At 42.6% G+C, this 22,722-nt stretch overlaps 1 protein-coding gene across 2 annotated transcripts; it reads right to left on the bottom strand.

The window, feature by feature from the left end:
- Positions 1-2,923: 2,923 nt before the first annotated feature.
- Positions 2,924-21,743, bottom strand: LOC111959406 (high-affinity lysophosphatidic acid receptor-like). 2 transcript variants are annotated; one of them, XM_023980919.2, is made up of 3 exons: positions 21,385-21,743; positions 5,950-6,142; positions 2,924-5,213 (listed from the first exon to the last, which is right to left on the bottom strand). In XM_023980919.2, exon 3 carries the CDS (start codon positions 5,081-5,083, stop codon positions 3,896-3,898), a length of 1,188 nt encoding a protein of 395 aa, XP_023836687.1. In that variant the 5' UTR covers positions 5,084-5,213; positions 5,950-6,142; positions 21,385-21,743; the 3' UTR covers positions 2,924-3,895. The 2 variants fall into 2 exon arrangements, with proteins under 2 accessions (XP_023836687.1, XP_023836688.1); XM_023980920.2 differs by lacking the exon at positions 5,950-6,142.
- Between the last annotated feature and the right edge of the window lie 979 nt (positions 21,744-22,722).

The following is a 22,722-nucleotide window of genomic DNA, read 5'->3' on the forward strand; positions in this document are numbered from 1 at the left end:
TCTTTTTTTGCTGAGTTTCTTTCGTATTACTCATCTCATATGTATATACTGTATCCTTCACTATCTATTCTTTACTGTCTATTGCATCTTAGCCGCTCTGTCACTGCTCATCCATATATTTTATATTTATATATTCTTATCCCATTCCTTTACTAGATTGTGTGTGTTAGGTTTTGTTGTGGAACTGTAGATATTATCTGTTAGGTACTGCTGCACTGTCGGATCTAGAAACATAAGTATTACGCTACACTCACAACAACCTCTGCTAACCATGTGTATGTGACCAATAACATTTGATTTGATTAGAACCCTTTTGGGTTCCAGGTAGAACCCTTTCCACAGTGGGTTCTACAAGGAACCCAAAAGAGTTCTACCTCAAACCAAAAAGGGTTCTCCTACGGGGACAGCCGAAGAACCCTTTTGGAAGCTTTTTTTCTGAGAGTGTACACACTCCTTTGTCCCATGCCCTCATGCACATTTTTTACACCGTGGAATCTCCCTCCTGCATACTGCTACAAATTGACCATAAACTTGGCACCTGAAACACCATAGTGGGTTCGAAACAAAAGCTTTCATGACTTTATCTGGCAAACAGTCTGCATCAAAACTCAGAAAGACAGACAGGGTTTCTTCAGTCTCGCACTCGCCACCAGGTATGAGTCGCACTGAACAGCGTGCATCACAGACACCTGTGATCCTCAACTTCAGTCGATTCACCTCAACACTCAAAGCCACCCCAGTTATCACTCCTTTCAGTGGCACTCTGCTCAGGAGAGCAAAGCAGGACACAGCTTTTGTCCTGAGTTGTGAAACGCACAGTGCCCTCTCCCTCAGGGCAGCAGACAGACAAAAAATCAACAATCTGAAAATCGAAATACTTTGCCCGAACTCACAGAACCCAATTCCTTCTTCATCCAACCTTGTACCATAAAAGACATGGATCCACTTTCTCCATGAATCGTACTCCCACTGGGCCAGAGTCATCTCAGGAATTTTCCTAATCATTAGGGTGATGCTCGTAAGCCTACACCTCACCTGTCGGTGCAGGTTCTTCCTCTTCACTTGTCAGGTTGAATTTCTGAGATTTCACTATCCGTCGACTGGTCAGGGTTTTCAAGAGAGAAACATGTAATTATCTCTCCGTTACTTGACAAGGAGAAAGTACTCGGTGTCATGACTGGCATGTTCGTGTCAGGTTACCGTGGATCACAGTCCTACAGAGACATCTCTCACTCCCGCAGAGGGGGGGGGGGGGGGGGGGGGGGGGGGATGGGGGGGGGGGTTGTGACACCTCACGCCCATTGTAAATCTTAAGGCAGCAGACAAATCCTTTGTCCTCTCAGTGTGGAGGATTGGAATGTATGGTGGGTCTATGGAGAATCTACCTCAGAACGGTAACATGCAATAAATGGACTTTGGGACATTATATTTCATCAGCCAAGATGGTGGTAACAATGATAGATGGAATATGAAAATTAATGTCATTTTTGTTATGTTATTAAAAGTTAAATGACAACGTTATAACAAAAACTTTGTAACTTGAAGAGTTTTCATAATATGTTCAGGATGTTTACATACTGTGCGTTGTGTAGAAAATATCCAGATCAAAGAGAATGCTTCTGTAACAATGAACTATGATTTTAGTTGTCTAACGAGATCATAGTACATTGTGATACCTTGCTTCGTAACTAGATACACCCCAAAGAACTTGCCATAAAGACAGAAACACCCCTTTGTGACCCGGGGGTGTAAAACATGTGAGTTAAGAATTCAAGAATTCAAGAAGAACCAGACAGTTATTCTCTTCAAATCATCGGTTGTCTACACGGCCTTCCTACCCAAGCTGGGAGTGTTGAGACGGCTGATTAGCCTCCTCAGAAGTCCACTCTCACAGAACGAGTGCAAGGGAACAGACCACTAAGAGAAAGGACACTGACATCGTGTGGATGTGTATCTTATATTATCATTTAACTTGTTAGTAAATAAATAGTCAACTCAACTGGTGTGGTACGGAATGATTTAGTGAGACCCGGGTTTGTGCAGATTTAGGAATTATGCGACGTTCAGGATGAGACTGATTAGGAAACGAATGAATTATCGACTGCTATGAAATCGATATTCTGATATTCTTTGAGTTAATTTGGGAAATGGTAACTCATTAAACAAACTTTTTCCATGGTGCCCCAGGTTACTGAGTTAGTGGTTGCCTGATTAATTTAATCATGTAATTATAAACACAGTTCATTATTCGATAAACAGCAGTCGCCACATTAATGATACCAACGTTCACGACATCGGCTTGTATTTTGCAGACGTCTGTTTGTAAGGTTTGTACCTCACGCTCTGTCTCGCGTCATCTTGCCATCCGCCATCTTCGCTCTCCCCTAGAAGACCACCAATCATCAAGGTAAGGAGACTAAGGAGGAGGCTAAAATGGGCTACGTCTCAATCAACTCTAGTGGCTTCCTTTGCTTATGTCCTGCTTATGTCCTTCCACTTTGTCTATGTGTCCTTCAATTGATCTAAACCAGTGATAAATATGATTTTATAGATACTTTTTTTCTGCTCTGTTAAAAAAATCTAACAAAGATTCGTAGAGGTGTTTTCTCTCAGTCAATTCTCGCAGCTCAGTGTGGACGATGGAAAGGAGCCGCTGAAAAAAGTAAGCAAGGTCCCTTCACACAGATCTGAGGCCTGTTTCGTGATCTATTTAGGTACTATCCTAAGGTTATTATGACTACGAGTTTGGGTAAGGCAAGCTGATGCTAGATCTGTGCCTACTACCTGGGCATTGATATGTACATCCAGTACATGAAGTATACATAGTACATGTGTTTTTTCTTTCAACTAAGGCAGCATAATTGAGATAATCACACGTAACGCAAAGTGTATGAGTTGACATGGCATGGCCTAGAACTACTCTCAGTAAATAGTTTAACTACTGTACAGATGGAGATGAATTAAATACAGCACAGACTGTGTGTTCTGCTGTGGAAGATATGGGTCAGATATGGGTTTTACACACATAAATACACTCCGCAACCTACAATTAGTAGAGGTCTTTAGTATCCCAGCAACACAACCATTGACATTGTAGAGGCAGAGGACTGCTTAACACGGTCTGTGTTCGACAACAGGTTCAACCTTTGTCAACCAGCATGCCCAACATACAATATTTTTGTTCCAGTATTAGGAAGGTACAATGCTATTACAGTGTATGTACACAACATACAACTGTTATAACTGTGTTTCCATGATTTGATATCTTTCATCTATACTCAGTCTATATGCTTCATCTGCATAGTTGATGTCAACACACGTGTTCAATGGTTTGTTAGTTAATTCATTAAATCAATTATCAAATTCACTGAAACAACCGTTTTTATATTGATCAACATTTCATTGCAAGTTTTATCCAACCTTTTCATTTATTTTCAGTATCAGACATATAAAAGAGCCATCTGGGTAAACGATCACCAACAGTACTCAGCCAATTATACACCAGGGAAATGGTTCAATAGAAAACTCTGTTCCTGGTTGTGCATCATTTTTACTCTCTTCATGTCTTTTTCGGGGGAGGCATAAAAAGACAGTCAAAAAAAGACAGAGGGTTCTTCTGTTCACGGCTGTCCAGTGTCCACAGCACTTTAGACAAAACACAAGAATGTACTGTCCTGATTGCTCTTACTCAGATGCCCCCAAAAAATCAGAAGACAGCAATGCTTCAGCAGCAAGCTGTCTATGCTGCTGACATGTTGATGTCTTAACAAATCATATAGCAGGTATAGCATGTCCTTCACACCAGTGGAGCACCCTTTTGTTCTTCAAGACCAAGGTTGGTGAACACTGCTTTACACTGTTACCAGAAAGTGTTCTCAGAGGGAGTGTTAGTTCCTCACACACCCGACTGGATCTCGCTGCACACGTAGATGTTACTGGGCCTCACCCTCCTGCGGCTCCGGCCCGGCAACCTGGGACACAGCCTGCAGCTCTTGGGCATAAATTCCAGACACGCCTCCCGGAACTTCCTGATCCTCCAGCAGTAGATGACGGGGTTAAACACCGTCTTCAGGTAGCTGAGCCAAAGTGCCCCCACACTGACCGGGTAAAAAGCTGGGCTGAAGTAGAACCTTTGGCTGAACACGGCCAGCAGACTGACAACGGTGTGGGGTAGCCAGCACACAGAGAAGCCGATGAAGAGCATGAGGATGGTGGTGAAGGCACGGGTCTTGAAGCTCATGTCCACATTGACCTGGGGGGGCCGTTGCAGGCCGGTAAGGCCCAGCTTGCTGACCTGGTTGAGGGCCGGAAGGCTGGCCTGGTCATAGGTGTGGTTGTGGATGCGTAGGGCGTTGCGGCGCACCGTGTTGAGGATGCACAGGTAGGAGTACAGCATGATGCCGAACGGCACAAAGAACACAGCCACAACCAGCAGCACCGTGTAGCTACGGTCGGACAGCGACTCACTGTAGCCCAGCACGCACTGTGGCGCCCAGGCCTCCCCAATACCCATCACACCCGCCGTGCCCGCCCGCCAGCCGATCACAGACGGGAGTGCCACGCAGAGGGACAGTGCCCAGGAAGCGACAATGAGCAGCTTGGCGCGATGCGGCGTCAGCTTATCCTGCCTCTGAACGATGATTAGGAAGCGGTCTACGCTGATGATGAGGAGGATGTACACGCCTTCCAGGACGAAGAGCCAGTAGAGCATAACGGAAGCACGGCAGAACCCTCCCCCGAAGTGCCAGTCGGCCGTAACCATGGTAACGGCAGTGAAGGGCATGCAGAGCAGCGAGAGCATGATGTCAGAGAACGCCAGTGTGGCGAGGAGCAGGTTGATGGCGGAACGCATGGCAGGCTTCTGGTAGACGATCAGACAGACGATAGCGTTGCCCAGGAAACCAATGGTGATCATGAAGATCATGATGGCGGCCAGCATCACACGCAGGGTGACAGGCATGAGGGGACTAGTAGCCCCAACCCCTGGCGGCGACGGCGGTGGTGAAATCACCACCCCTTCCTCCTCGTCCGGCTCCACCAGGGGGGAACACCTAGCCAGCAGGCTGCCATTGCAAAATGCCATGGCAATGGTTACCAGTCTACCAGTCAGTCCGACCCTGGATACGCATCATTGTTCTTTCGTCTGACGTTGTGTTGTTGTCAGAGCTTCCTCGGTCAGTCACAAGTCCTGGTCTCCTCATTCATGGCAAGGTCTGAAACAGGAGCAAAATGAAACACGTAAGAAACATGTAGGAACAAATCCTGCATACCAGAAACATTTGAGTGCAATATAGTTCCTTAAGAACAAAACAGACTGCACCGACTTGTTGAATAGCCACTGTTCATCGACACCCAGCAGGTGATCTACTGCGCACAGCCGACGTTCGCTATGGTTTTGTCCAATGTGAATTAATAGTAATGCTATGGGCTGTGGACAAATACCTTGTACCCCTGCACATCAACTCGGTACTGGTACTCCCCGTATATAGCCATGTTATTTTATACTCTCTATATATAACTATGTCATTTTTACTCTTTATTTTTATTTGTTATTCACTCTGTATTTATTCCTCAAGTCACTATTTATTTTTAATTTTTTTATCTGGATTATTGGAAATGAACCCGCAAGTAAGCATTTCACTGTTAGTCTACACCTGTTGTCTATGAAGCATGTGACAAAAACAATTTTATTTGATTTTATAACTTAAGTCCATACTTGTAGCATTATCAGAGTTGTTGTTGTTTTCTATATTGGGGAATCCCACACAATCAGGAATGAAGCTTGTGATTGGCTAGGAGCGAGGGTAGGGCTCATCAGCTTGTCACAGAGACTCAGCTAGAGTCTGTTCTCTGGTTAACACAATGCAACAAAATCTCATCTGCTGGTGCAGCTCCACTACAGAATGTAATCCAGATGAAAGTGTGGCATCTTCAAAAGAGCTCACTCACAGGACACGACGGTTGCTATGGTTTCAACCCTTTCTCTCGCTCTGGGGGTGGTGTGGAGGACCGGGTTGGGGAATACTCTGGTTTTCAGCACTCCATCATGATGCACCAAGTGGTTCCTTTCCCCCTTAAATGTACCCTGTTTCACAGAGCCCTTCTCAACAGCTACGCAGCTCTCAGATAGGAAGGTGACAACCTGGAAGACAGGATCACTGTGTCAACATTATGGATCTCATCAACCAATTAATATGGAGGTCACATTTTGTTTGTGTGTGTGTGTGTGTGTGTGTGTGTGTGTGTGTGTGTGTGTGTGTGTGTGTGTGTGTGTGTGTGTTGTGTGTGTTGTGTGTGGTGTGTGTGTGTGTGTGTGTGTGTGTGTGTGTGTGTGTGTGTGTGTGTGTGTGTGTGTGTGTGAACATATCACTGCCTCAAGTTTTACAAAGGAAACTTCTATATGAACTATTCCTTGGAAAATGGCTGTGGATTCTCGTACAAGACCTTGCATCAAAGTGTAACTGATTGTTACTGAGGCAAACAGGTCATCAGTTCCACAGCAACAAGCACCCCCCCCCTCCCCATCCCTTCTGTTAGCTAAAAATGTCTGTGACATTACATTGTCTGTGAGAGGGGCTATTGCGACTCACATACAATCTCGGTCTCAGAGATGTCTAACTCTAGAAATCCCTTTGGTCTCCACTGAGTTAGGTCAGCTTTTCAGCTGTTAGGTCAGCTTTTCAGCTTTTAGTTTTCTTGCACCTTATTTGTGGAACAATCCAAATATCAAACCGTCACTTCAACACTTACTTATTAGTCTATTTCCTCCAGTGCCGGAGTGAAATGACTCTCTGGTATAAATACAGGAATGTGACAGGAATGAGTAGAGCCCGTTCTGAAGAAACATAGCTTTTCTGCTACCAGGCTGCCCTCCCCCATTTCACCGTCCCTCCATCTCTTGTTGGATGAAATCCACCCACTGCTAAATGCCCACACGTGGCCCGATGGAGAGAATAAATATGGCAATATAACAGAGAGATGAAAGACAGAAGGAAAGACGGAGAGAGAGAGGGGATAGAGAGAGAGAGAGACGGCAGTGCATTCTCACAGTTGATTACACGCCTCAAGAGCACTTAATCTGTTCCGAGATGAAAATATGGTACTTTAGATATTTGTATTTAACCTTTATTTATACAGGGAATCCCAATTGAGACCAGGGTCTCTTTTTCAATGGTTCCCCGTGTTACAGCAATCAACAATCCAAACAGCTTGAACAGATACAATTACATAGAGAGCAAAAATTATATAAAGTGCAAAATGTATTAGATTTAACAAGTGTACAATGAACAAGTCTTGAAGTGACCAAATCAAATCAAGCTTTATTTATACAGCAAATTTCAGACATGGAATGCAACACAATGTGCTTTACAGGGAAAAAATATATAAAAACAATTAAAATGAAAACTGAAATATTTACTACACAACAAACATAACAGGATAAAAAAACTAAAGAATAACAAAAACTGAACGATTAAAAAGCACCCTAGGAAAAGCAAAGCTGAAAAGGTGTGTTTAAGTTCTCTTTTAAAAATGTCCACAGTTTCAGCCCTGCTCAGGTTCTCTGGCAGGCTATTCCACTCCACTCCATGCCTCTTAGTCCTAGGCTTTGGGATAGTTAAAAGGCCAGTGCCAGAGGACCTGAGGGACCTACTGGGTACATAATTTAAAAGCATGTCTGACATGTATTGGGGTGCACAATCATGAAAACCAATACAATTGTCTTTAAATGAATTGTAAAACTCACAGTGCAGAGACCTTAAAGCCAGTGTAATGTGTGCTCTCCATCTGGTCTTGGTCAGTACCTGTGCTGCAGCATTATGTATGTTTTGCAGTTGACAAATGGCTTTTTTGGTTAGACCAGACAGGAGAGCATTACAGTAGTCAAGGTGTCATCTAAAATGACACCTAGGTTTTTAACCTGGTGTTTTATCTTTATTGCCCGTGAATTATTATGTGAGGCCACATTTTCTCTTGTCTTGATTTAGCTGGAGGAAGTTGTGAGCCATCCAACTATTTAAATCACTAATACAGTCTAATAATTTATCTGTGGAGCTAGAATCCTCTGATGACACAGAAATGTAAAGTCGTGTATCGTCTGTGTAGCAGCGAAAATCTATACTGTGCTTTCTGATAATAGTGCCATGTACCGGACCCAAATTGAACCTTGTGGAAAGCCACATGTGATATGTATTTTCTCTGAGATACAGTGCATTCGGAAAGTATTCAGACTCCTTCACTTTTCAACATTTTGTTATGTTGCAGCCATATTCAAAAATTGATTAAATAAAAAAAAATCCTCATCAATCTACACACAGTACCCCATAGTGACAAAGTGATAAAAGGTTTTTAGAATAGTTTTCAAATTTATTACAAATAATTAACAGGAATACCTTATTTACATAAGAATTCAGACCTTTTGCTATGAATCTCGAAATTGAGCTCCTGTTCATCCTGTTTCCATTGATCATCCTTGAGATGTTTCTACAACTTGTTTGGAGTCCACCTGTGGTAAAATCAATTGATTGTACATGGTTTGGGAAGGCACACACTTGTCTATATAAGGTCCCACAGTTGACAGCATGTCAGAGCAAAAACCAAGCCATGAGGTCAAAGGAATGACTTTGACAGAGCTCCAGTGTTCCTCTGTGGAGATGGGAGAACCTTCCAGAAGGACAGCCATCTCTCTGCAGCACTCCACCAATCAGGCCTTTCTGGTAGAGTGGCCAGACGGAAGCCACTCCTCAGTAAAAGGCACATGACAGCCCGCTTGGAGTTTGTCAAAAGGCCCCTAAAGGACTCTCAGACTATGAGAAACAAGATTCTCTGGTCTGATGAAAGCAATACTGAACTCTTTGGCCTGAATGCCAAGCGTCACATCTGGAGCAAACCAGGCAACACTCATCACTTGGCCACTCCCATCCCTACGGTGAAGCATGCTTTGGCAGCGTCATGCTGTGGGGATGTTTTTCAGTGGCAGGGACTGGGAGACGAGTCAGGATCGAGGGAAAGATGAAAGGAGCAAAGTAGAAAGAGATCCTTGATGAAAACCTGCTCCAGAGCGCTCAGGACTTCAGACTGGGGCGAAGGTTCACCTTCCAACAGGACAATGACCCTATGCACACAGCCAAGACAGCGCAGGAGTGGCTTCGGGACAAGTCTCTGAATGTCCTTGAGTGGCCCAGCCAGAGCCCGGACTTGAACCCGATCGAACATCTCTAGAGAGACCTGGAAATAGCTGCGCAGCAACCTAACAACGTTTGAGAGGATCTGCAGAGAAGAATGGGAGAAACTCCCCAAATACAGGTGTGCCAAGCTTGTAGCGTCATACTCAAGAAGACTCAAGGCTGTAATCAATGCCAACTGTGCTTCAACAAAGTACTGAGTATGGGGTCAAAATACTTATGTAAATGTAATATTTTCGTTTTTTATTTGTTATACATTTGCAAAAATAAAAATATGGGCTATTGTGTGTAGATTAATGAGGGGGGGGGAATATTTCATCCATTTTAGAGTAAGGCTGTAACATAACAAAATGTGGAAAAAGTGAATGATCTAAATACTTTCCTAATGCGCTGTATGTTCACCAAGGGTGACAAAAAACTCTCGACCGGTTAAATACATCATAAACCAATTAAGAACTGGACCGGAGTGGTCAACCCACCTCTCCAGTCTGTCCAGAAGAACATCATGGTCAACAATGTTGACTGCAGCACTTAAAAGAGTACAACAACAGAGAGCTGTTTGGCATCTGTGTTGGCTCTAAGATCATTTACCACTTTAACTAAGGCTGTCTCTGTGCATTTGGTGGGCCCAGAAAGCAGATTGGATTTTTTTTTAAATACAGTTGGCACTTAAAAAATAATTGAGCTGTTAGAAAACCAATTTCTCCAGAATTTTGCTTAAGAATGTAAGGTTGCAGATTCAACAACAATTGTCAAGAGCTGAAGGATCTAGATTACTTTTCTTGAGAAGGGGTTTCACCATAGCAGTTTTTAGTGCAGTGGGGAAAGTTTCTGTGAACAGGGCGTGATTAACAATAGCTTGCACTTCTTCAGATACGCAATTAAACACTTTTTTGAAGGTGGTGGGGATATGATTGAGAAGGCAGGTAGAAAGCTGAAGTTGTGATACCACTTTCCTTTGCTTGGTAGGCTAGGGCACATATCATCAAACTTCTTATCAGGTCTTGCTTGACTGATACCCAGCCTAATGTTTGTTATCTTATCTCTAAAATATGCAGCAAACTCATCACATTTCGATGTGGAGATAAGTTCACATAGGTTTGCGGGGGTAGGATTTATCAGGCCATCAATGGTTAAGAAGAGCACTCTGAAATTATTCTGGTTATTAGTGATCAAGTTAGAAAAATGAGCCCGCCTGGCATTTCTAATTGCCTTGTTATATATGCCAAGTTGCTCTCTCATAATATCATAATGGACCTGCAACTTTGACTTTCTCTACTTCCATTCTGCCTTTTTGCAATTTGTCTTTCATTTAATCGTTTCCTCACTCATCCAAGGGTGTGGCCTTTACTGGAGCTAAGGCATCAATGGTTGCCTTTAATTTGCTATTAAAGTTATCAACTAAATCATCACAAGTGGAAAGTGACCTAATGAAACAAGGACATCCAGCTCTGAAATACCCTTACAGAAAAACCACATGAATTTCATGTAATCGCATGTGATCTTATGTGAAGTTAATGTGATAACATGAAACTACACATGTGAAAACAGGATCTCATGTGAAATACTGTAAATGTGACAACATGGGCATGCAAAATTTCAACATGTGATACCATGAAACTACACCGGACAATATTTTAACGTTTTTCACACATAAAACATGCAATTCCACGTGAGTCTTTTTTGTTTTCACGTGTGAACATTTCAGCTACAAACGAAAACATCTATTTCACGTGTGAAAATATTATATGAAACTGCACATTTCGCAATGTGTTTTTTGTAAGGGATGCAATAAAATAGTATGGTGGTTTTAAGATAAGTGGTACGCCGTTCAGCTAAAATAGTGTAAATATCTTTAAACAATGTGAATCTATTTCACATTTGACATGATCACTTAGTGCTGACTTTTCAATATGACCCCACCTGGGATTTGAACTGACAACCTCTGGAATTGTTGCTGATCTTTCTGTATAAACATACACAATGTAATCATGTATGTCAAAGTGTGTCAAATATGTAAGTTAAAAACACTGAGACGCCGTTCCGGGGACATCCTAACGGAAATTTTTATTTGCAGTTGAAATATCATCACATGTAGTGTTTCAAAACCACATTTTCACATTTTATTTTATTAAGATCCATATTAACCGATGCCTATGGTGACAGCTAGTCTTACTGAGGTCCAACACATAACGAAAAATACATTACAGACAAAAGACTTTACAATTTATAAACACTTTAAAATGTAGAGTGTGTGTGTGTGTGTGTGTGTGTGTGTGTGTGTGTGTGTGTGTGTGTGTGTGTGTGTGTGTGTGTGTGTGTGTGTGTGTGTGTGTGTGTGTGTGTGTGTGTGTGTGTGTGTGTGTGTGTGTGTGTGTGTGTGTGTGCATCTTACAGGTACTGTCACACCCTGATCTGTTTCACCTGTCTTTGTGATGATTGTCTCCACCCCCCTCCAGGTGTCGCCCATCTTCCCCATTACATTATCCCCTGTGTATTTATACCTGTGTTCTCTGTTTGTCTGTTACCAGTTTACTTTGTTTCGTTAAGCCTACCAGCGGTTTTCCCTCTGTTCCTGTCTCGTGATTGTTCCTGTTCTCTAGTTTTCCCGGTTTGACCTTTTCTGCCTGCCCTGAGCCTGCCTGCCGTCCTGTACCTTTGCCCCACGTATCTGGATTACTGACCTCTGCCTACCCTGACCCTGAGCCTGCCTGTAGTCAGGTACCTTTGCCCCACCTATCTGGATTATTGACCCCTGCCTGTCTTTGACCTGTCTTTTGCCTGCCCCTGTTGGATTATTAAACATTTGTTAATTCGATGTTGTCTGCATCTGGGTCTTACCTTGAAACGTGATAGGTACACATACATGTCAGTACATACACACAACAATTAGGTCAAATTGGGAAGAGTCGTTGTGCCGTGAGGTGTTGCTTAGTTTTTTTAAACCAGGTTTGCTGTTCACTTGCGCTATATAAGATGGAAGGGAGGTCCATGCAATCATGGCTCTGTATAATACTGTACGTATCCTTGAATTTGTTCTGGACCTGGGGACTCAGAAAGAAAAACTGGTGGCATGTCAGGTTGGGTAAGTGTGTGTCTCAGTGCTGTGTGTAAGTGGACTATGCAAACAATTTGGAATTTACCAACACATTAATGTTTCTTACAAACACAAGAAGTGATGCAGTTAGTCTTTCCTCAACTCTTAGCCAAGAGAGACTGGCATGCATAGTATTGATATTAGCCCATTGATTACAATGAAGGGTAAAACATGCCACTGTTCTGGGCCAGCTGCAGCTTAACTAGATGCTTCTTTGCAGCACTTGACCATATGACTTGACAATAATCAAGATAAGATAAAACTAGAGCCTGCAGGACTTGCTTTGTGTAGTGTGGTGTAAAAAAAGCAGAGCATCTCTTTATCACAGACAGAGCTCTCCCCATCTTTGCAACCAGATGTTTTGACCATGACAGTTAAAAAACAATTTGTTTAACCTTTATTTAACTAGGCAAGTCAGTCAAGAACAACTTCTTATTTACAATGACGGCCAACGGGGGAACAGTGGGTTAACTGCCTTGTTCAGGGGCAGAACGACAGATGTTTACCTTGTCAGCTCGGGGATTCAATCAAGCAACCTTCTGTTTATTTATTATTTATTTATTATTTTACTTTTATTTAACCAGGTAGGCCAGTTGAGAACAAGTTCTCATTTACAACTGCAACCTGGCCAAGATAAAGCAAAGCAGTGCGACAAAAACAACAACACAGCATTACACATGGGATATACAAAAGTACAGTCAATAACACAATAGAAAAATCTATATACAGTGTGTGCAAATGTAGTAAGATTAGGGAGGTAAGGCAATAAATAGGCCATAGTGGCAAAATAATTACAATTTAGCATTAACACTGGAGTGATAGATGTGCAGATGATGATGTGCAAGTAGAGATAGTGGGGTGCCAAAGAGCAAAAATAAATAACAATATGGGAATGAGGTAGTTGGGTGGGCTATTTACAGATAGGCTGTGTACAGGTGCAGTGATCGGTAAGCTGCTCTGACAGCTGATGCTTAAAGTTAGTGAGGGACATATGAGTCTCCAGCTTCAGTGATTTTTGCAATTTGTTCCAGTCATTGGCAGCAGAGAACTGGAAGGAAAGGCGGCCAAAGGAGGTGTTGGCTTTGGGGATGACCAGGGAAATATACCTGCTGTAACGTGTGCTACGGGTGGGTGTTGCTATGGTGACCAGTAAGCTGAGATAAGGCGGGGCTTTACCTAGCAAAGACTTATAGATGACCTGAAGCCAGTGGGTTTGGCAACAAATATGAAGCGAGGGCCAGCCAACGAGAGCATACAGGTCGTAGTGGTGGGTAGTATATGGGGCATTGGTGACAAAACGGATGGCACTGTGATAGACTACATCAAATTTGCTGAGTAGAGTGTTGGAGGCTATTTTGTAAATGACATCGCCGAAGTCAAAGAACGGTAGGATAGTCAGTTTTACGAGGGTATGTTGAGCAGCATGAGTGAAGGAGGCTTTGTTGCAAAATAGGAAGCCAATTCTAGATTTCATTTTGAAATTGGAGATGCTTAATGTGAGTCTAGATGGAGAGTTTACAGTCTAATCAGACACCTAGGTATTTGTAGATGTCCACATATTCTAAGTCAGAACCGGCCACAGTAGTGATGCTGGACGGGTGGGTAGGTGTGGGCAGCGATCGGTTGAAGAGCATGCATTTAGTTTTGCTTGCATTTAAGAGCAGTTGGAGGCCACGGAAGGAGAGTTGTATGGCATTGAAGCTCGTCTGGAGGTTAGTTAACACAGTGTCCAAAGAAGGGCCAGATGTATACAGAATGGTGTCGTCTGCGTAGAGGTGGATCAAAGAATCACCAGCAGCAAGAGCGACATCATTGATATATACAGAGAAAAGACTCAGCCCGAGAATTGAACCCTGTGGCACCCCCATAGAGACTGCCAGAGGTCCAGACAACAGGCCCTCCGATTTGACACACTGAACTCTATCTGAGAAGTAGTTGGTGAACCAGGCGAGGCAGTCATTTGAGAAACCAAGGCTATTGAGTCTGCCGATAAGAATGCAGTGATTGACAGAGTCGTAAGCCTTGGCCAGGTTGATGAAGACAGCTGCACAGTACTGTATTTCATCAATGGCGGTTATGATATCGTTTGGACCTTGAGCGTGGCTGAGGTGCACCCATGACCAGCTCGGAAACCAGATTGCATAGCGGAGAAGGTACAGTGGGATTCGAAATGGTTGGTGATCTGTTTGCTAACTTGGCTTTCAAAGACTTTAGAAAGGCAGGGCAGGCTATATATAGGTCTGTAACAGTTTGGGTCTAGAGTGTCTCCTCCTTTGAAGAGGGGGATGACCGCGGCAGCTTTCCAATTTTTAGGGACGATCTCTCAGACGATACGAAAGAGAGGTTGAACAGGCTAGTAATAGGGGTTGCAACAATTGCGGCGGAACATTTTAGAAAGAGAGGGTCCAGATTGTCTAGCCCAGCTGATTTGTAGGGGTCCAGATTTTGCAGCTCTTTCAGAACATCAGCTATCTGGATTTGGGTGAAGGAGAAGGGGGGGGGGGGGGGGGGGGGGCTTGGGCAAGTTGCTGTGGGGGGTACAGAGTTATTGGCAGGGGTAGGGGTAGCCAGGTGGAAAGCATGGCCAGCCATAGAAACATGCTTATTGAAATTATCGATTATCGTAGATTTGTTTCCTAGCCTTGTTTCCCAAAACTTTGGGGAATTTGTGCTACAGGATGCAAATTCCTGTTTGAAAAAGCTAGCCTTTGCTTTCCTAACTGACTGTGTATATTGGGTCCTAGCTTCCCTGAAAAGTTGCATATCGCAGGGGCTATTCAAGCTAATACAGTACGCCACAGGATGTTTTTGTGCTGGTCAAGGGCAGTCAAGTCTATATCTGTTCTTAGTTCAATTTTTTTTGAATGGGGCATGCTTATTTAAGATGGTGAGGAAAGCACTTTTAAAGAATAACCAGGCATCCTCTACTGACGGGATGAGGTCAATATCCTTCCTGGATACCCGGGCCAGGTTGATTAGAAAGGCCTGCTCGCTGAAATGTTTTAGGGAGCGTTTGACAGCGATGAGAGGTGGTCGTTTGACCGCGGACCCCTTACGGATGCAGGCAATGAGGCTGTGATCGCTGAGATCCTGGTTGAAGACAGCAGAGGTGTATTTAGAGGGCAAGTTGGTCAGGATGATATCTATGAGGGTGCCCATGTTTACGGATTTAGGGTTGTACCTGGCAGGTTCCTTGATAATTTGTGTGAGATTGAGGCATCTAGCTTAGATTGTAGGACGGCCGGGGTGTTAAGCATATCCCAGTTTAGATCACCTAACAGTGCGAACTCTGGCCCAATGCTCTAACCGCTACGCTACCTGCCACCCCAATCTAAGGTAACACCAAGTAATTTAGTCTCCTCGAGTTGTTCAACAGCCACACCATTCATTACCATGTTCAGCTGATTTCTAGAACTTTTAATTTTTTTTATTTAACCTTTATTTAACTAGGCAAGTCAGTTAAGAACAAATTCTTGTTTACATTGACGGCCTACCCCGGCCAAACCCTAAACGACGCTGGGCCAATTGTGCGCTGCCCTATGGAACTCCCAATCACGACCGGGTGTGATACAGCCTGGAATCGAACCAGGGTCTGAGATGCAGTGCCTTAGACCGCTGCACCCCTTGGGAGCCCAAGTTAGGCAATGATTTGTACCGAATACAATGCTCTTAATTTTAGAGATGATCAGGACCCGTTTTTTACTACCCATTCCAATACAAACTCTTTGCTAAGGGTTTCAGTGACTTCATTAGCTGTGGTTGCTGATGCGTACAGCGTTGAATCATCAGCATACATGAACATTTTACAAAACATGGAAATTTCACATGTGAAATCATGTTGTTTTTCCTTAAGGGTTTGCATACATGTACTTCTTCCTTCCTTCCTCTCTTATTTCTGTCTTTCCTTCTTTCTTTATTTCTTTCTTTCTTTCTTTCTTTCCTTCCTTCCTTCCTTCCTTCCTTCCTTCCTTCCTTCCTTCCTTCCTTCTTTCCTTCCTTCTAACGATCAGAACCTTTTAAAATTTTCGCCTAAAATGACATACCCAAATCTAACTGCCTGTAGCTCAGGCCCTGAAGCAAGGATATGCATATTCTTAGTACCATTTGAAAGGAAACACTTTGAAGTTTGTGGACATGTGAAAGGAATGTAGGATAATATAACACAAAAGATAATCCAAAGAAAAAAACAACCGTTTATTTTTATGTATTTTGTACCATCATCTTTGAAATGCAAGAGAAAGGCCATAATGTATTTATCTAGCCCTAGATGGCAGCAGTGTATGTGCAAAGTTTTAGACTGATCCAATGAACCATTGCATTTCTGTTCAAAATGTTGTATCAAGACTGCCCAAATGTGCCTAATTTGTTTATTAATAGCTTCTCATGTTCGAAACTGTGCACTCTCCTCAAAGAATAGCATGGTATTATTTCACTGTAATAGCTACTGTAAATTGGACAGTGCAGTTAGTTTAACAGTGCAGTTAGTTCTGCCAATATCAGATATGTCTATGTCCTGGGAAATGTTCTTGTTACTTACAACCTCATGCTAATCGCATTAGCCTACATTAGCTCAACTGTCCCGCAGGGGACACACCGATCCTGAAGTAGTGCAGTTATGTGCAGTTCATATGTGCCAGTGTATTCAACACGAGGCCTGGAATGGCACAGAGTATGACCAGGAGGATGTCACACAGATATGACAGGCTGACTGACTGACTGACGGCAGCAGGTGTCATTATTACATGCTCAAGATGACCTGGCCACAGGTGTGTCATGTCACCTAGTCTGGCACTCACTCATGTTTCTCCTGTTAATACCTACATTGACATCAATTGGATTCAATAAAACACACTGTTTTGTTGATATTTCCTATGATACATTTTAGGCTTTGCTCTATACTGCTACCCTGCCTGCACTCCTTACATCAACAGATTGTCTGAGCATCGAAGTTCCAACTACACAATCAATATGTTGTAAATATATAATCTGGCTGTGTTTTTATCCATCCACTGTTTGGTGTAGGCTACTCACATCGATGAACTCTATCCAATGAGATATCAGAAAACTGTTTGGTGTACTTATGCCACTTCAATGCACTCTATCCAATGACAATGCAGATTACAATTCAGGCAACACAAAGAGAACAGCCCTCTTCTTCATCAGGTCAATATACGGTTGCTGGGATGACAGACCTGCAATGATTGAGAGTAGCTGTGTACTTAAAGTGGAACTGACAGCGTTTTAACGACTTTGCAGATATGAAACAAACAGACAATCATAATATCAGTCAAAAATATTAAACTCCCAGTTTATGCTACAAACCCAACTTTATAAGAGGTTTTAAAAATAGGTTCTATTTGGCTCAACGTTCCATGATGTACACTAAGGCATTGTTGGCAGAGTATATGGAAGCAGTTCAATGCATGATTCATATAATTCACCAATACATTTCTTGGTAGTTAAAAATACATTGCTACCAGGTGGTAAATAACAGCTGGCCCGGTACATTGTTGGCTGCCTCTATTCGGGATGCATTCGCAAATTCACTCTGGTTAGCTATCTACTCCGATTTCAGTGCCAGAGCGCAGAATAACTGATGAATTTACAAACGTGCAAGACCCGCTGAAATCAAATCAAATTGTATTGGTCACATACACATATTCATCAGATGTTATTGCGGGTGTAGCTTGTATGACCGGTATCAGTAAACGTAGGCAAAAAAAGTAATAGTCACTAACACTCTATATAACATATACACAGCCTAACCAACTCTGCTAGGGCAAGTAAAATAGTCAGTGAGGAGTTCTCTCATTTGTGTCTGGAAGTAGCTAATTAGCAATGTAGCCAACTTTAGCCAGTTAGCTTGGGTGGTTGGTTGGGACAACGCATACATTGGCAGGCAAGCTGCAGAAGAATGAGCAGGCCATTCCCCATCATTTATCAGTGCAATTTTGACAGCCAACTAGCTTAAAAAGTTTAAGAGGGTTTATCAGGACAGATGGTTTATTTAAGCAATAAGGCCCGAGGGGGTGTGGTATCTGGACCATATACCACGGCTAAAGACTGTTCTTATGCACAACTCAACGTGAGTGCTTGGATACAGCCCTTAGCCGTGGTATATTTCCCATATACCACAAACCCCTGAGGTGCCTTATTGCAATTATAAACTGGCTACCAAATTAATTAGAGCAGTAAAAATAAATGTTTTTTCATTCCCATAGTATACGATCTGATATACCACAGCTGTCAGACAATCAGCATTCAGAGCTCGAACCACCCAGTTTATAATAGGTTATATTTACTGCAGTGTCTATTAATTGTCCAAACGCACAGCCGCTTTCCCACTCTATATTGCTATAGAATTTTCACAAATGCCTTAGTATATGTAATTCCCAAACATTCTAAGAATGTATTAAGTTAAATGTGAAAATGACCATATCTAAGTCTCAAATTCTTCCTGGGGGTGTACAGTGCATTCGGAAAGTATTCAGACCCCTTTACTTTTCCACATTTTATTACATTACAGCCTTATTCTAAAATTGATTTTTTTTTTTTTATTCACACACAATACCCCACAATGACAAAGTGAAAACAGTTTTTATTTTTTATTTTAGCAGATTTATTACAAATAAAAACAGATATACCTTATTTACATAAGTATTCAGAGCCTTTGCTATTAAGACTTGAAATTGAGTTCAAGTGCATCCTGTTTCCATTGATTATCCTTGATGTTTCTACAACTTGATTGGAGTCCACCTGTGGTAAATTAAATTGATTTGACATGATTTCAAAAGGCACACACCTGTCTTTATAAGTTACCACAGTTGATAATGCATGTCAGAGCAAAAACCAGGCCATGAGGTGGAAGGAATTGTCCGTAGAGCTACGAGACAGGATTGTGTTGAGGTACAGATCTGGGGAAGGGTACCAAAATATTTCTGCAGCATTGAGGGTCCCCAAGAACACAGTGGCTTCCATCATTCTTAAATGGAATAATTTTGAAACCACTAAGACTCTTCCTAGAGCTGACCGCCCAGCCAAACTGAGCAATCGGTGGAGAATGGCCTTGGTCAGGGAGGTGACCAAGAACCCGGTGGTGACTCTGACAGAGCTCCAGAGTTCCTCTGTATAGATGGGAGAACCTTCCAGAAGGACAACCATCTCTGCCGCACTCCACCAATCAGGCCTTTATGGTATGGTGACCAGAAGGAAGCCACTCCTCAGTAAAAGGCACATGACAGGCCGCTTGGAGTTTGCCAAAGGGCACCTAAAGGACTCTCAGACCATGAGAAACAAGATTCTCTGGTCTGGTGAAACCAATATTGAACTCTTTGGCCTGAACACCAAGCATCACGTCTGGTGGAAACCCGGCACCATCCCTACGGTGAAGCATGGTGGTGGCAGCATCATGCTGTGGTGAGGTTTTTCAGTGGCAGGGACTGGGAGACTAGTCAGGGTCGAGGGAAAGATGAACAGAGCAAAGTATAGAGAGATCCTTGATGAAAACCTGCTCCAGAGCGACCGGTACCTCAGACTGGGGCGAAGGTTCATCTGCCAACAGGACAACAACCCTAAGCACACAGCAAAGACAACGCAGGAGTGGTTTTGGGACAAGTCTCTGAATGTCCTTAAGTGGCCCAGCCAGAGCCTGGACTTCAACCCGATCTAACATCTTTGGAGAGACCTGAAAATAGCTGTGCTGCGACACTCCTCATCCAACCTGACAGAGCTTGAGAGAATCTGCAGAGAAGAACGGGAGAAACTCCCCAAATACAGGTGTGCCAAGCTTGTAGCATCATACCCAAGAAGACTCGAGGCTGTAAGCACTGCCAAAGGTGTTTCAACAAAGTACTGAGTAAAGGGTCTGAATACTTATGTAAATGTTATATTGCCGTAGTTTTTTTATATAAATTTTTTTGCTTGTTATTATGGGGTATTGTGTGTAGATTGATGAGGGAAAAAAACAACTGAATCAATTTTAGAATGAGGCTGTAATGTAACAAAATGTTGAAAAAGTCAAGGGGCTTGAATACTTTCCGAATGCACTGTATATGAACAGATTTTAATAAGATTTGATGTTGCTAAAATGCTGTCAGTTCAACTTTAAGGAGGCTTTGTGTGTTTATGTGATGTGTGTGTGTGTGTGTGTGTGTGTGTGTGTGTGTGTGTGTGTGTGGGTGGTGTTGTGTGTGTGGTGTTGTGTGTGCTGTGTGTTGTTGTGTGTGTGTGTGTGTGTGTGTGTGTGTGTGTGTGCGTGCGAGCGAGAGAGACCAGCATGTCTGAAAAACACTCCAGTTACATACGACAGAATGTGTTTGAAACAAGCAATTGCTTGACTGAATATCTAATTATTGATGCAATATGCATAGAACCTTTGTTTCATCCTTTTTGCTGTGCAAACTTGTCACCATACAACAGAGAGGAGCACATCCAAAAGAAGATACCCAGTCAGACATGTTGTAAGAGCCGAGACAGACCTGAACAGGCCTACACTCTTAGAAAAAATGGTTCGTGATAAAACCAAAAAGGGTTCTATGCTTTCTATATCGAAATTGGTTCCATATAGAACCATATATGGAACCGAAGGGTTCTATATAGAACCACTTTTGGTTCAGTGAAGAAGAAGAACCAACCTTACAAAAGGGGTCTATATAGAACCTTTAGGGATGCCTTATATGAAGCAGGCAATAGAAACCTTTTTGGTTCTATCCAGATCCTTTTTTTCTCATTTACTTTTTTTCTAAGAGTGTAGGCTATATGTTCACCTCCCCATAACCATATTAAGGTATCCAGTAAAATGCATTCTGATCGAGATTTCCTATTTAAACACCATGCTATCATTATGCGAACCCATTCTTTCTCAATCTTTAAAATTCTGAATACCTTTATAGCTGATTAAAGATTCACTTATTCAGTCAAGCAATTGACAATTTCGCCCGCATTCAGTCTTATGTAACTGACTGTTTTGTCATACATTTCGCTAAAAAGGCTACACCATAATCATCATTCCTCTCTATTCTCAGCAAGTAGACTAGAACAATGCGCATGGTTTCGAGCGCCTTCATTATATAACCTAGAAATTGTGATAAATTACTGATGACATACCTTTAATCACTGCGAGTCACAATTCCCTTGATGATGAATCTGACTGAGGTGGCTTGTTCAGATGTCCTATGCCTGTTATCAATAGAAGACGTATAGGAAGACACACCATCCACAGAAGAAACCCATTCCCTCGCCTCCTTCCATCCAGAATCCATTCCAAGCCTCTTTGCTTTTCGCAATCGGTAATCAAAACCTGTCCAGTCGCCTGCTGACGCGCGAAGCGCGGAGCGATCCACTGGTTTCAAGGTGTTGCGTTGAAGATGAACATCGACTGGCCGAATATTATTATTCATTTAGCTAGCAAGCACATATTGTATTGAAAAAAACGTATGGAAGACATGCTACCAACGATGCAAACAAGGAATTCCACAGCAGATCATCTATCATAATACATACCCTCGTTCGCTAACCGAGACTGAATAAAGTGAGAATGAACAGACCTCCCCACATGTCAATAGGTCTACCTGGACAACAGACATGTCAAAAGAAAAAGCAACTACATTGGGACTACAGACACCTTATCAATCCCCTCTACAATCTATTAAATGTATTCAAGAACACTATAGCCTACATGAGATCAATAATATTCTTTAGACATGCCTACCTACTTCGGCTACCATGTGTAGAACATGTTCATGTCTTTTTCACTTGAGATTAGTACCCTGTCACACACGCACACACAGGAAGACATACAGTACTGTGAAATTCTCCGGTGGATGTGCAGGCAGACAGGCGGAGCTGGGGAGCATGGGAGGAGAGGAGAGAACAGGATTAAAGGAAAGACTATTGCGAAATAGTCATACATTATATCACTGACATGTACCATAACTGTATTATTCCCAGTAGATGGCAGTATTGTCATGGTGTTTATTAGTATTTGGATTTACACCCAGGAGCCTCAGAGGTCAGTGGAGATACATTCCCATTTGCAAATAGGCATGCTAACACACACACACGTTTTCATATTGTAACAGCTAACACACACACACGTTTTCATATTGTAACAGCTCCACACACACACGTTTTCATATTGTAACAGCTTGGAAAGTGTGTGTGTGAGCTGTTACAATATTGAAAACGTGTGGTGACTTGTGTGTGTGATAGCTGTTACAATATGAAAACGTGTGTGTGTGTAGCTGTTACAATATTGAAAACGTGTGTGTGTATGCTGTTACAATATGAAAATACGCTGGTGTGTGTTGAGCTGTTACAATATGAAAACGTGTGTGTTGTGTTAGCTGTTACAATATGAAAACGTGTGTGTGTGTTAGCTGTTACAATATGAAAACGTGTGTGTGTGAGCTGTTACAATATGAAAACGTGTGGTGTGTGAGCTGT

This window comes from Salvelinus sp. IW2-2015, linkage group LG36, assembly GCF_002910315.2.
Source record: "Salvelinus sp. IW2-2015 linkage group LG36, ASM291031v2, whole genome shotgun sequence".
Lineage (NCBI taxonomy): Eukaryota > Metazoa > Chordata > Actinopteri > Salmoniformes > Salmonidae > Salvelinus > Salvelinus sp. IW2-2015.